Below are 13,775 nucleotides of genomic sequence, written 5' to 3' on the forward strand. Positions count from 1 at the left end.
CCTAAAACTACATCTCAATCACTGTCTACAGGCTAATATTGAGCAGAAACACAAGATTTGTCTTCTCCTGTTAAGTAAATCAGCTCCAAAAATTTCTACTCTTATTTTTTCAGTTCCTAGTATTAAACAGCAGTTTCTTATTATACTATGCTCAAGTAGGTACTTAAGCACAAACTCAGAATTTAAACAATTAACTTCAACTTCTCCAGTAAGAATTGTCATACTTATTAACTGAATCCTTTGAAAAATGAGTAATCAGAATGATCATGCACAGAGAAACCAACATTTGAGAAGTTTCTTTCATGTTATTTTGCATCCTTCAAGTTCTTTGATTCACATATACATAATTCACCAAGATGCTTATATTACTCAGTACATGCAGACTAAGTAATGCCAAGGTCTTCATTTCACCATACTAACAACTTGGGACAGTTTGGATAGTACCAGAGACATCCTTTTTAGGAGGGAAAAAAGGTATACCCTCATTAAACAGCAATGCACAAGCAAAGGCATGACCAAATTAATAAGTAGTAAAAACTGACTGGAATTAAAATATAAAATACTCACTGCCCTTAACTGACTGTGTTGCCTATTAGAAAACCACACAACCTTCAAGCACTTTTCTGATGGAAGGAAATTTCCTGTGACTCAACATAATTAAACCACCATTTAGTTACATCTGCTTTCAGTGCAGCCTTAACTTAAAAAGTAAAAATTACTTAAAACTTATTTTAATATGCATTACCTGCATTTGTCACAACAGATCATATATCCATCATCATGTGTAAAGCCACAAATGCATCTGGTAATATCCGTTCCGTAGCTTCCATCCTCTGACGTACTGATGGTAGTAGCACTGGAGGTTTCATCAAAGTTGGGAGTGGTAAATATGCCTACTTCATTCTTGCTTATAAGCACTGATGGAGGAGGAGAAGCTGGAGGCGTTGGAGGAGGCCGAGCACCATAGTTATGGTCCTAGAATTTTGTTAGAAGGTAATTTATTGTAAATGCTCCTACATTGATGGTTATTCAAGCCAAATGTAAGAATTCATTCGGCAAAGAACTTCAGGCTTATTTTTGTAGCAAAAGGTTAACATTTTAGTTACATCTCAATTCAATCTTATATTCTAACTTCTCAACCATGTCATACATTTAAGTGCACTATGTTCTGCTTCTGATAGACCATTTTTAGCCAGCTTACCCAACTCCCAAAAAGATATAGAAACGCAAACATGAATCAGTTTTTCCAGATAAAACCAGCAGTTTTTTACATAATGTATTTCATACAGAATACTTTGCACAAAACTTACTGCATAGGGCAAACCAATGTAACTGTGTGAATGCGAGCCGCTGGTATACAACTGGTGTGGATAACTGTTCGATTTTTCAACTACCACAGGGCTAGCTTCTACAGATTCTGGTCTGCAAGGCAAAAGACAGGTGAAGAACAAATGCAATTACTATGTGATTGATATTAATAAATTGGAAGTACTTGCTGCACAGCTTCTAATTAACTCCCTGCTGATTCTGTTTAAAGGAGCATTTGGGGGCAGGAACAAACTTGCAAACGCCCAGCAGCCCCCTCCTGGAGCGGTAACAGGAGCTGCCAAAAGGAATTCTGCCCAAGGACTGACGCTGCGTTCCGAGGCTGCAGGACCACAGAGCCCTGCAGCGACACACAGCGGCACCGGGGGCACCACCCGCACCCACCGTGCTACAGCAGGAATCCCAACCAGGCCAGATTATCTAAACAAGGCAGCTCCTACCGATTACATATTAAGAAAAAGGTGATGACAATTTGCAAGACAAGGTTTTGTATCAAAGACAGTGCCTTCTTCAATATACAAACTGTTGTTTCTATGCATTAAATCACAACACAAAACAAGAAAGATGAAGGAATACTAGAACAGGAAGATCTATATGAGCACAAAAAATTACATCTTCACAGCCTTTCTTGAGTAGTTGCTCCTGTGTGCATGACTGAGATAATGTGCAGGTTTTTCGTTGCACCACATGATTTAATTACAGTAAGACAAATGAATCCAGGTTACCTAAAGTGGGGTTTTTAAAAAAAAAAAAAGGCACCACAAAGAATCAACATTTAAAACTGAAGGAGACTTGATTCACATTAGAAATTAGGTCTAGTTCATTTTTCTAATTTTATTTTTATTATGTGTGAATCCTATTTCCTATCACATATCTTACTAATTCCTTGAGCCGATTTTTAAAATAAACCTAGTATTTCTGAATCTTAAATTAAAATAGATACTGATGGAATTTTTTCTTACACATTAAAATACTTAATCCAGGCTTGTTTGATATGCTATGAAGCAATACTAGTTTGATACATTTGTTACTTTTTGGAAAAGATAAAATGAATCATTATCTTTTTGAACAAAACAAAGTGTCCTACTAATGGCTTTGGTGGCCCATTTATTCTTACAAGCTTTTTTCCATGTGAGTTTATTAGATGATAAAACTGTTTGAGAAGAAACTAGTTAAAAGCACTTCGGGGGCAGGGCTTTAGGTTCCAAAGCAAGAAATCTTTTTTTAAAATATTACCATCTCGAACAGTCATCAGCTGGGTTTTTTTGAGAGAATGAACAAACATGTGAGCACACAAATCATGTGAAGTATTAATATTAAAAATTCAACTTCTGACTAGCATGAGACAAACCAAATCTGACAGCACTTGCTCTTCATTGCCTCGTAAACCCAGAAAAATCCTCATTTACTCTCTGACACCCCTTCACAACTTGGAAATATAATTTTATTTGGAGTTTGTTAGAATTAGCTTTTAGAAGCAGCTTATAATTTTCGCTCATGGCTATAATAAAGACAAAAGATTAAAAAAGGTGTCTTTCCAACTGATTTGCTTTTGCCTATTTACCAACACATTTGTGCAGTAATCACACATCTTTTCTCTGCTTCTGTAATCCTTCTGACAATCCAGGCAACTAAAATGCCAGCAAAAAAGGCATTTGCAATGCATCCATCATGACTAGGGCAGAAATTAGCTTCTCCAGTAACAAGCAGGTCTTGACCACTGCATTGCTTCTACTGCTGTTCTTCCCCATTTCCCGAATGGGACAAGCAGTAGCACAGGTACTCTTATGCACTCTGTGTTCAATGCTCAACCTAGATCTTGCTGAAGAGTACTCCATTTTCAGAGCAGGAAGGCTTACTAATAAAGGACAGGCAGGAGGGGATTCTGGTACAATCCATCCAGGATTAATTTAGGAGAGTTTCCTTTATTAAAAATAAGTATTACTATAACCTAAATACCAGCTACTTAAACACAGGAACATTCAGTGAAAGATACCAGAATCAGAGTGTCCTAAAAAGAGAGGTTGTGCATTTCATCAACTGACTACAAAAATTGCAAAGATAGTCCAGGCCTCTTTCAAGATATGAGGCAAGACAATACACCCAACACCCTACATCCATTCCTTATTACTCTAACAATTTATAAATCATTTAAGAAAACAAAAATTTAGTATTTAAAGGCATAACAGTGGTGGGAAGCAGAAGCATTAAGCTTCCAAAAACATTAATTTATCACCAACTGTTTTAACACTCATAAAGCGGATTCAGAGAACAACAGAACTAAGAAAACAGCATATCTTGAACAAGAAAAAACAGAAAAATGGTCGGAGAAAAATCATGTGATAAAAGGCAACTATTAAAAAATCAAGAGCACAGTCAGCTTTCAGTAAAACTTTTTTCAAATGCTCATCCAGGCAGAGACACTACTTTCAATAATATAATAGAGGCTCACTAGGGCTCTGAATATAAACTGTTATTGTTCCATTTACCCAATGCACCGGCCTGGGGAAGTGGGGAAAAAACCCAAGAACTATGGGAAAGAGATCCAAGAACATTCACTGAAGCTAGAAATTAATTATCATAGGTTTCCTTTAGAGCCAAGAGAAAAGTGATACGGGGCCCATAAAGCAGCACACAATGAGCATAATTTTTCCAGAGAGCCACAGACAGAATCAACTTTGACAGAGTGGTTACTGATCTCTGTATTACTCCTGGTTTTGCCAACCATGTGCATAATCTTAAACAGAAAAAATGCCCTCTATACTCCTACCTGTTCAAAGATCAAGCCCTTCTGAAATAGGCATCTCAGAATTGACAGCTTGAAGAAGAAATGCCTCTTGCCAAAATATTTAACTGCACAGATGATTGAAGCATAAGATACTACCTAATTTAAAAATCAAAGTTTTACATTTTTTAGGCTCAAGTACCAGGGCTCAAGCAGCAAGGACCTAACTACTGTACTACAAATACCCCCTCATCTCACCACTGGCATTCTTACAGCCATCCCAGAAAGCAAGTTTTCAGGAGGAAAAAGTGCAAGCATTCAGATCTGAGAGAACACTGAGGCCTTCCTTGCTTGCATTTTTGGACACCAGCCAGTTCTGTCAGAGACTGAGGTACTAAGCCTGTCAGCCTTCTGATCATACCACATTTTTCAGCTTCACCTCAAACAACTGTGTAACTAAGATACTTATTGTACTTTTGGTTCTGATTAAAACTGCAATGTTTGTATTGCAGTACAGTATAAATGAAGCTTGATCAAAATGTTAATATTATTTTCCAAATAAACAAACATTATTCTGATAAATTGACCAAGGAATTTTGCTAAAATATCATATATTCTTGTTAAGTGTTGTGGTCAGCAATTCAAAACTGTGCAAAATGTTCACAGGGAACAAAGCAAAAAGCTCTAGACAAAAGCTTTCCACATGCTCTTGGGCTGCAGTGATTTAAGACATTCCTGTACTTTTAAAACAGAAATATAATATTTTCTCAAATCAATTTAAAAGGCAAATATGCCCATATTATTAAAAAAAAAAAAAAAAACAAACAAAAAAAAACAAAAAAAAGAAAACCTGGAGAGAATGTTAAGATTCATTTAGCAAGTAAAACAACTACATGTTCTGGGTAATTTCTTACTGCTCTATCTAAAATGGAAACACAGTATTCTGCCTATTGCCAGCAGATGGCATCAGGGAGAAACTAAAAGCAATACGCAAGACCAGTTAATTGGAAAAACCTCAGTGCCTGCACATTTATAGTTAACTTAGACTAATGAAATCAACCAGTAACAATTCAAAGAAAGTCAATTCGTCTCTAAAACGTGATCTCCCCAACTTAATTACTTTCAAATATTGTTTTATTTCTGACCATTTAGCAATAAAGTTTTTTTAAAAAAAGGAAAAGAAAAAAAAAGCACATGACTTTTGACTAATATCCAAAATACAATTAGTTAGAATTTGGGGCCATTGACAACTTCCATAAACAGATACTCAAATGGGAAACAAAATCTCACCAAAACTAAAATGTTAAAGGACAGATGGGGGTATCCAAGCTTCAGGATGTGAAAACTTAGCTAAGAGCACGTCCTGAAAATGTGTCAGAACTCCAAATGCAATCTCAGCAACATCAATCTTCCACAATCCAGTTTGATAGGTCTAATTTTCAAGGAGTTCAATTTTGTTTCCTGTTTGTACCAGCACACCTGAACAGTATCTAGCTGAAGGTCATTTCAGATAAAAGAATATAATATATTTTGCATGAGAAACAACATTTTCTATTTCAAGACACTGCATCTAACCAAAGACATTGACAGGCTTCAATACCTTGTCAACAAGAACGAAGGACTGCTTCTCTACCAGGGAGTAGGTTCTGCTACCTAAGCACTTTGTAACAGGCCCTACAAGTACAAGCTGGCCTGATATTATCTGCATTTAAGACTACACCAAGGCTCTTTTTCTCCTGGACACTGAGCTCAGGAGAGATCTCTACAGTGTGACTGGCCTATTTAATATACAGGCCTTCTCTCTAAAAAATCTGTGGTGATATTAAAGCCAGAAAAGCAGTACCATCAATGGCATTTCCTAATGTGCTGCCTGTACTTATGCTCTAAGCCACACAAGCACTCTCTGAAGCCAGGAAGCACATTCTGAACCTTCAGAAATGGCTTGCTCTGCCTGCTCTTTCAAGGACCTTATCACTATGAAGTCACACATCCTCATCTTTAGTGAGATCTGCAAGTGAAGGCAAAGTATGTGTGTTTTGACTACAATGACACAAAGATCTATCTGAAGACCCCACCTAAGTATATGTGGGGTAAGAAACAAACTATTTCACCCAATTTTGAAGATTCTTAAACCTCTTGGTAGGCTATTCTATATACACACAGCTATTTGCTAAAATTATTAAAATAATATGTGCAACTATTAGTCACATAAACTATCCCCTTTTTAAGAGGCTTATGTCTTGGTTTGAAGCATAAGGAAAAATCTTTCAGCACTAAGAGACTGCACTACACAAAGAGCTTTCTCCTAAGCTGCTTCTGCATGATCAAGTTTGCCACTCCCCCATTCTTGTGTTTGCTCATGCTTCAGGCAACTGATGAAGCAACATCAGACCTGCCAGTCACAGTGGAAAAATTCTAGCTCCTCCCTCTTGGGAAAACCCCAGAACTTGCTCAAAGACCATCTATGACATATTAATACACTCTATACCCAACATGCTACTCTCTAGAAGAAAATGTGCAAGGACAAAAAGTAAACCACATAGATTGTGATAGAAAAGCTTTACAACTGTAAACTGGTAGGTTAGGGACACACCTTTGTGTCACACTTCTTGTGACAGTGACACGGCTTTTGAATCAGCAGACGCCAATCATGCAACTACACATATTTCAGTGTGAGTACAGCAGAGATGACAAGAATTAATCTAACTGGTAACAGCCACTTAACATCTGAAGAAAAGCAGCTCCTAACTGGGTCGCTCTGCCACAGTATCAAGCAAATAACACACTGTGAACTCTACCTTGTTTATACTGACAACTAAATTTATTTATTTTAATTTCAGCACGACATGCTGCGTCTGCTAGGAATGTCAGCAACCTCAGGAATCATGACCCTCTCTAAACATAAAAGAGAAGCACAGGAAAAGATAATGAAATGTGAGTGGTTCACTAAAGTTAAAAAAATTTCTGCACCAAGGTAAATAGTGTTCATGATATGAAAAGACAGAAGAACTTTAAAAATTTAATGTAATAAAAAATTTTGAATTGCAGCTTCATGGGTCTCTACAAATAAACAGCACAAACCTAGAATAGCCTCATATACAACTGGAACCACAGTAAAGAAACATTCCTTTAAAAAGCTCTTCTAGAGTTCTGCTGAAACTTTCCTTCAAAGTTTGGAAGAAAAACCACTTGCTTCTTAAACATTGGACAGTCATGTCGATGCTACACATGCAGAAAGGTTTGTTTGACAAGAAATTTATCCAGTCAGAGATCAACAATACCTAAACCTTAGCCTATCAATACTGTACAGGGGACTAGGGGGAAAAAATAGAACCACATCACAATAAAGCACACTTGCACAGCAACACCCCCCCAGTCCCCAAACCTAACAAAAAAACCCACAAGCCACCCTTCTCATCCCCCAAACCCCATAAACTCACTACACTACAATATTTCGTGCAAAGCCAGAGTTTACTGAATGCATTTCATTGGCTCTTTGTAACCTTTTATACAGTTACTAAATGAATGATTTTCGAGTAGCATTACAATTAAAGTAACTTTCTGAAGACACCAGTATTAGCCATTTAAGCTAGGCCTTCAATTTTCATTAAGAAATGCACCCTTGTCTTAATTAGTACTACTTTCTTGCAGTTTAATGCACCAAATTAATCTTTCTAATGTGCAAATTAAAAAAATATTATACGTAGTTAAAAAGGAAACTGAAATGACAAAATATCTGAAGTGTGAGAAGTAAACCAAGAAGCATCTTTATTTCTCAGTCTGATAAACAAGAAAAATATGCATTTGTAGAAGCATCTAGCTTCTCTACTTTGCTTCCCCTGAACTGGAAGAAACAGACATAAGAATAAAGTGGCAGCTATTAATTTAAGCAACTAAAGATTCAAACTAAGGAAACTTTTAAGTTTTCTCCAGCTGTATTCCGAAAACAGTGATGAAGGAAAAAATAAAAGTAATTAAAAAAATAAGTAAGGAAACTTACAAATTATGTTCACATACTTACTCTGAGCCTGCAGCCATTTCCAAATAAGAAGTATCTGCTGTGTCAACCCCCAATGGGATCACTATGCTCATGACGTTCGTTTCTGATAAATTCGATTACTACGGAGTCCTATGCATTGGTATCCAAAACACTGGGGCATGCCAGCCACAGTGCTCATTGCAAACATCTAAGTGCATCCACAAACCCTGTCAAAAACAAAACAAAACATGCAGAAGACCAAGTCAGTTCATTTTAAACCCAGTCAATTTTACATCACCTATTTATTTTAATTTAAAAGTTGTCATTTATATTCTGTCACAGTTACTTCATTGGCTTTATTTTACACTAGCAAAAGGAAAGGAAAACATAGAAATAATCAGTAGTTGTTTTTAACTGTAGAGCAAACTACAATCTGCTTGACTCACATGAGTGAATAAAGGATCTGACCTCTATGCCAGTTACCACCAGTCCCCACTTCCCTTACTGCACAGGGCAGAACACCCAACCAAGTACAGGAGAAAAGTAAACAGCTCTCAGCTATTCACAGATTAGTAAACTAATGCACTTTTATACACTAATACAGACCAGGATTTACACCTGTGACTAGGCAATTCAAGTAATACAGCCCAGCATCTTCAGTACTTACATAATGAGCAATTGCCAACTTTCCACAATGTCAAAGTTGCAAGACCACAGACCACTTTGCAATGAAGCACACACTGTGCCTAATAAAGACACTCTCTCACACCACAAAATGCCTTATCTTAGCTGATGTCTACATGAGCACAACAATTTTGAGATCAACATATATTCAAAGAATCACAGAATGTGCTGAGTTGGAAGGAACCCACCAGAGCCACGACCAACTCCCAGCCCTGCACAGTACCATTCCCAAGAGTCACACCATCTGCACAAGAGCATTGTCAAAATGCTTCTAGAACTCTGCCAGGCTGGTGCTGTGACCACTGCCCTGTGGAGCCTGTTCACCTTCTGTGAGAAAAACCTTTTCCTAATATTGAACCTAAACTTCCCCTGACACAACTTCAGGCCATGCCCTCAGGTCCTGTTACTGTCACCACAGAGAAGAGACCAGTGACTGCCCCTCCTCTTCCCCTCGAAGTTGTAACTGCAGTGAGGTCTCTCCTGTCTCCTCCAGGCTGATCAGAACAAGTGACCTCAGCCACTCCTCACACAGCTTCTCCTCAAGGTCCTTCACCATCTTTATTGCCCTTCTTTGGACACTCTCTAATAGTTTATTTTTTTTATTGCTTTTTTTATACTGTAGTGCCCAAAACTGCCCCCCAGCACTCAAGGTGAGGCTGCCCCAGCTCAGAGCAGAGGGGACAATCCCCTCCCTTGCCTGGCTGCTGATGTTGTGCCTGATGCCCCCAGGACATGGGTGGCCCTCCTGGCTGCCAGGGCACTGCTGGCTCACATTCAACTTGCCACTGAGCAGGACATCCAGGTCCCTTGCTGTAGTGCTGCTTTCCAGCCTCTCATTCCCCAGTCTGTCCATACATCCACGGTTGCCCCATTCCAGGTGTAGAATCCATCATTTTTCCTGGTTGAACTTCATTTGAACATGTTACCCTTGCCAAACACTACACTGACAAAAAGCATGAGCCCCCACTAACCTACAGTAAGTTAATTCTCCTTCTAGACAACAAAAGCTGTGTTTTGGTGCTATTATTGAGACACCAAATACAATGAACTAGAAAGCTATTGGGCCAAGTAGCCATTGGAATATTTTGCTTTCCTCATTTAAGCACTGAGCATTTTCTTACTAAATACCACAAGTAACAAACCATATCACTAGCTATGCAAAAAAAAAAAAAAAGAAAAAAAGAAAAAAAAGAAAAAAAAAACTATTTTCAGAATAAGTAGCAAGAAAAACATGTTAAAACCAAAAAAGGTATAGAATATTTTCAGTAAAAGGCTTGAAAAATACATGAGCCCCTCTAACAGTGCAAGTGAGCACTTATATTCCCACCATATAGTTAACTCTACTCATAGGACAGAACCCTGAACAGCTACACCTATAACTCAGAGAAAACATCAACTCACCTCATCTTCTGAAAAAGTAAAAAAATTACCCAATAACTGAAAAGAAACCATGAATTTTTAAAATCCAGGTAAATCAGGGTTAATGGCTATTCCATTACTTCCTGCAGTGTGACCTATGCTACCAAATCATTAGCAGAATGGAGTTTTTACTTTATGCCTGTTATAAGTTAATTCTTAAAAAACAGCTTTAGTGGTTCAATGTAGTCTTAATAGACATACTGGACAACACTGCCTGGGATCAAGATCCTCACTCAGAAAGATGCTTCTTGTAGTTAAACTTCATTTTGTTGGTGGTGTGATTTTTATTAAAACATTTTCTTTAAATGCTTCAGGTAGAGCATTAGCTGTAAAATAACACAGGCAAAAACACCTTGGAGACTGATGGAGGTGAAGAGCATGCTTAGAGAGCTGTCTCATGGGCTGTGACATCTCCAAACTTACATAAAACAACTGAGGTTACCCTATGATCATATATTCAAGTGACTTCCACTGTAAACACAGAAAAAAGAGACTTGCTTACCAAAGCTGATAATCAAGTGATATTTGGGGCTTTTTTAAATGTAATGCGGAAAAAAGAAGAGCTATGCATATCTTTTTAGAGCTATGTATAGATTAAAAATCAATAGCTATTGCACATCCCAATTAATAACAATGTCTGACAAAGTAAATACATCACCATTCTTGCTAAAAAACCAACGCCACAAAAACCGAAGGCAGGGGGGAACAGGACACAGCCAAAAACCTCCTGCCCTATGGCAAGCTGTTCAAGTAGAGCTCTGTCAGAATTCAGTCAAAAATTCTAATAGCCTGATCCATACTGAATCAAATCAGAAACTTTTTTTTTTGCCTGAAGAGCATTAAATAGATGCTTTATCTAAAAGGAAGTGGAACATGACTGCAATACTAACTCACTGGTTTTTACCACCTTGTTCATCACACACACAAAACCCTCAAAAGCTTTCCCTCTGCCTATAGATAAATGTGGAAGAATGAAGGCAGTCACTGGCTTGCAATACCTACACAGCCAAGTTAATTCAAACATTGCTCATTATTTATGAGTAGCCATCCTCAACAAATGCCGGTAATGGGAGTGGGGGGAGATCTAGGATAAATTTACACCCACTTACTAAACAAAACTGTGACCTTATATATAGGCCATCCAATTATGATCACTGAAGCGATGTCAAATTTGGAATGATGGAAAATAGTTATTTTCTGCCATGTCAGAAACAGAAGTAATGTCATGACATACTAATATTCCCAGTATTTTTTTAAGTTCAGAAAGAAAAATAACACAACCACTGGGGAATTTTATCTATTAAGAGATTGCTTATCCTTTGAAGCTTGGTATTTTAAATGAGTCATAAAATACTATCTGCTGTCATGATTTGGTACTTTCCAATTCCTGCAAGTATCCATCCATTTCAAGTAATTATTCTTTCAGAACTCTGACAACTGTCATCCATGGCCTTTAAGAAACTGTTTTTCATAGGTAGACTCATTTTCACAACTTAGTGGTTAAGAGTCTTTCTTCAAGCAGTACTTGACTTTGAAAGACAAAGACCACACTGGTTTCTCCAGTTAATTTCACAGTTGCAGAGTTAAAAGCCACTATATAAAACTTGCTAGTCCAAAGTTCATTGATCAGCTCTTTACTGGGCAAAGTGGCTCATCTACTGTATCTTAATTAACAACAACAGAGGCTCTCCACTTTTGTTATAGTCTACTCTGTTGTGATAGTACACTCTAAGCTCTGAAAGAATTTTGGTAATTTCTTAGACTCACCAAATTTTCTCCCTACAGCTATATTATATGAGAAAAAAGCATCCTTATTCAAATAAATTTTGCTTTTATTTAGTTGCAGTAAAAACATTTATTTTGCCCCAATAATAAAATGTTCATCTGAAAACCCAGACAAATTTCTGTTCAATCTAGTTAAAACATTTATTTTGTGCAAGATCAACCTCTTCACACCCATCACACTTCACCATTCATTCATACTGGTTTTCACTTTTAATGGCACTTTTCATCTCTAGAGAATACACAGGAGCTTTTTGACTTGACAGTCACATCAAGTCTAAAATATAAAGAGCCTCACCATAACTTCTTCTCCTGATTCACTTCATGACACCAGGATCCCTTCAGTAAAAATTAACTGTACTCAAACATCAGAAGAGCATAATACATTCCAAAATATTAATCTCTGTGGCTTTGTACAGAGAACATAATTTATGCATTAAAGAACAGAAAGTAACTCACACTAAGGTATTTCAGTAACACAACATTATTCTGTGGTCTAACAAACACCAAGTTTCCTTTCTGTCATGTCCTGCTAAGATCACTTATGTAGTGTGATCTATCACTTGTGTCACGTCAGAAGAAAAAACTTAAAACTTTTACACTGGTACACAAGAGTATACCTTCTGCTCCTGAATCAGAAGGTAAGTGCATGATCCCCTGAAATTACATCAGTAATTTTAAACCAGATAGACCCTATGCTGTATGTCTAAGAATTCTAAAGCTCCCATCTTGATGCACACATAGAAAACACCCTAAAGAGACATTAATATATTAAGATAGTATTATAACTTACAGTAATATTATTTATTGCAATATGACAAAGAGTTTTTTGTTTGTTGGGGGTTTTTAACCATGTTTACATCTAATTCTACAAAAACCAAAGACAAAAAAATTTAATGAAAGCTATTTTTGCTACTCTTCTTCTTCACATCTTTTATACCTTTTTACACAGTGTCACTGTTCCTCATTTTACCCTTCCACGAATCAATTTTCAGATTCTATTGTCATGTGACAAACACAAAATGCAAAAAGCACACAAAAGTTAGAAAAAATACATTTACTATAGAAGGTAGGAACAGAATTCAAAGCAACTTGAAACTTAACATTTCTTTTCTAAATTATAAAGAGACATAACTGGAATAATGAATTAAGCTTACAGTTAGATTATACCCTACCTCAAATATAAGAATTTTCCTGCATACACAGAAGACTACACTAACTTAAGTACATGGACTGTTAGATCAGTTCAAGTTTCTGACATGACTAGGCATTACAAAAATACTAAATATTTTTGTTCCTGATTTTATGACTTCAATATGCATGTGAAGTTCTTCAGTATTTTTTTTCCTGCAGTTATCAGCTGGCACCCATCAACAAGATACTAGATGGTTATTAATTATTAGATGGTTTCAAGATTTAGGAGATTTCATCATAGAATGCCTCTGCAAAGCAAATTACCTGGATCTCCCTAAACACAGGGGTTTAAGGAGAAAAATCTAATTCTAATTAGGCTATTTCATTAGATGCAACAGTGCTGATTTAAGGCAATTATTTAGATTTTATACTGATGCATACGACTTCACTGTGAAGTCCTTAACTAATGTCACTATGGAAATATTTACATACTAACCAAATTACCATCTCTATACCCTGTCTACACTGTATTTTCACAAGGTCCATAAACAAAAACCACATAACTATAGTTGTAGAAAAAATAATCAAAACCTTCTAACCTATCTACGTATGACAAGTATCTTTCCTTAAAAGTAAAATTATATAGCTTGAAATATGCATTACAGAATACATAAAGATGAAAGCAGTAATTTTCATGTATGTAGTAAATTGAGTAACTGAAATGGC

General features: G+C 36.8%; 1 protein-coding gene across 6 annotated transcripts in view; it reads right to left on the reverse strand.

Moving 5' to 3' along the window:
- The window catches only part of KMT2E (lysine methyltransferase 2E (inactive)), a 56,461-nt gene that overhangs the window by 29,049 nt on the left and 13,637 nt on the right, over positions 1-13,775 (reverse strand). For 5 of the 6 annotated variants that reach the window (XM_079303115.1, XM_079303116.1, XM_079303113.1 and 2 more), the window contains 3 exons: positions 8,073-8,257; positions 1,311-1,422; positions 746-975 (listed from right to left, as the gene is read on the reverse strand). In XM_079303115.1, the coding sequence (XP_079159241.1) occupies positions 746-975; positions 1,311-1,422; positions 8,073-8,143 (413 nt within the window). In that variant the 5' untranslated portion in view covers positions 8,144-8,257. The remainder of the gene's footprint in view (positions 1-745; positions 976-1,310; positions 1,423-8,072; positions 8,258-13,775) is intronic. The other variant, XM_079303118.1, reaches the window with a different exon arrangement.

Source organism: Erithacus rubecula (genome assembly GCF_903797595.1).
Source record: "Erithacus rubecula genome assembly, chromosome: 4".
NCBI classification, from domain to species: Eukaryota; Metazoa; Chordata; class Aves; order Passeriformes; family Muscicapidae; genus Erithacus; species Erithacus rubecula.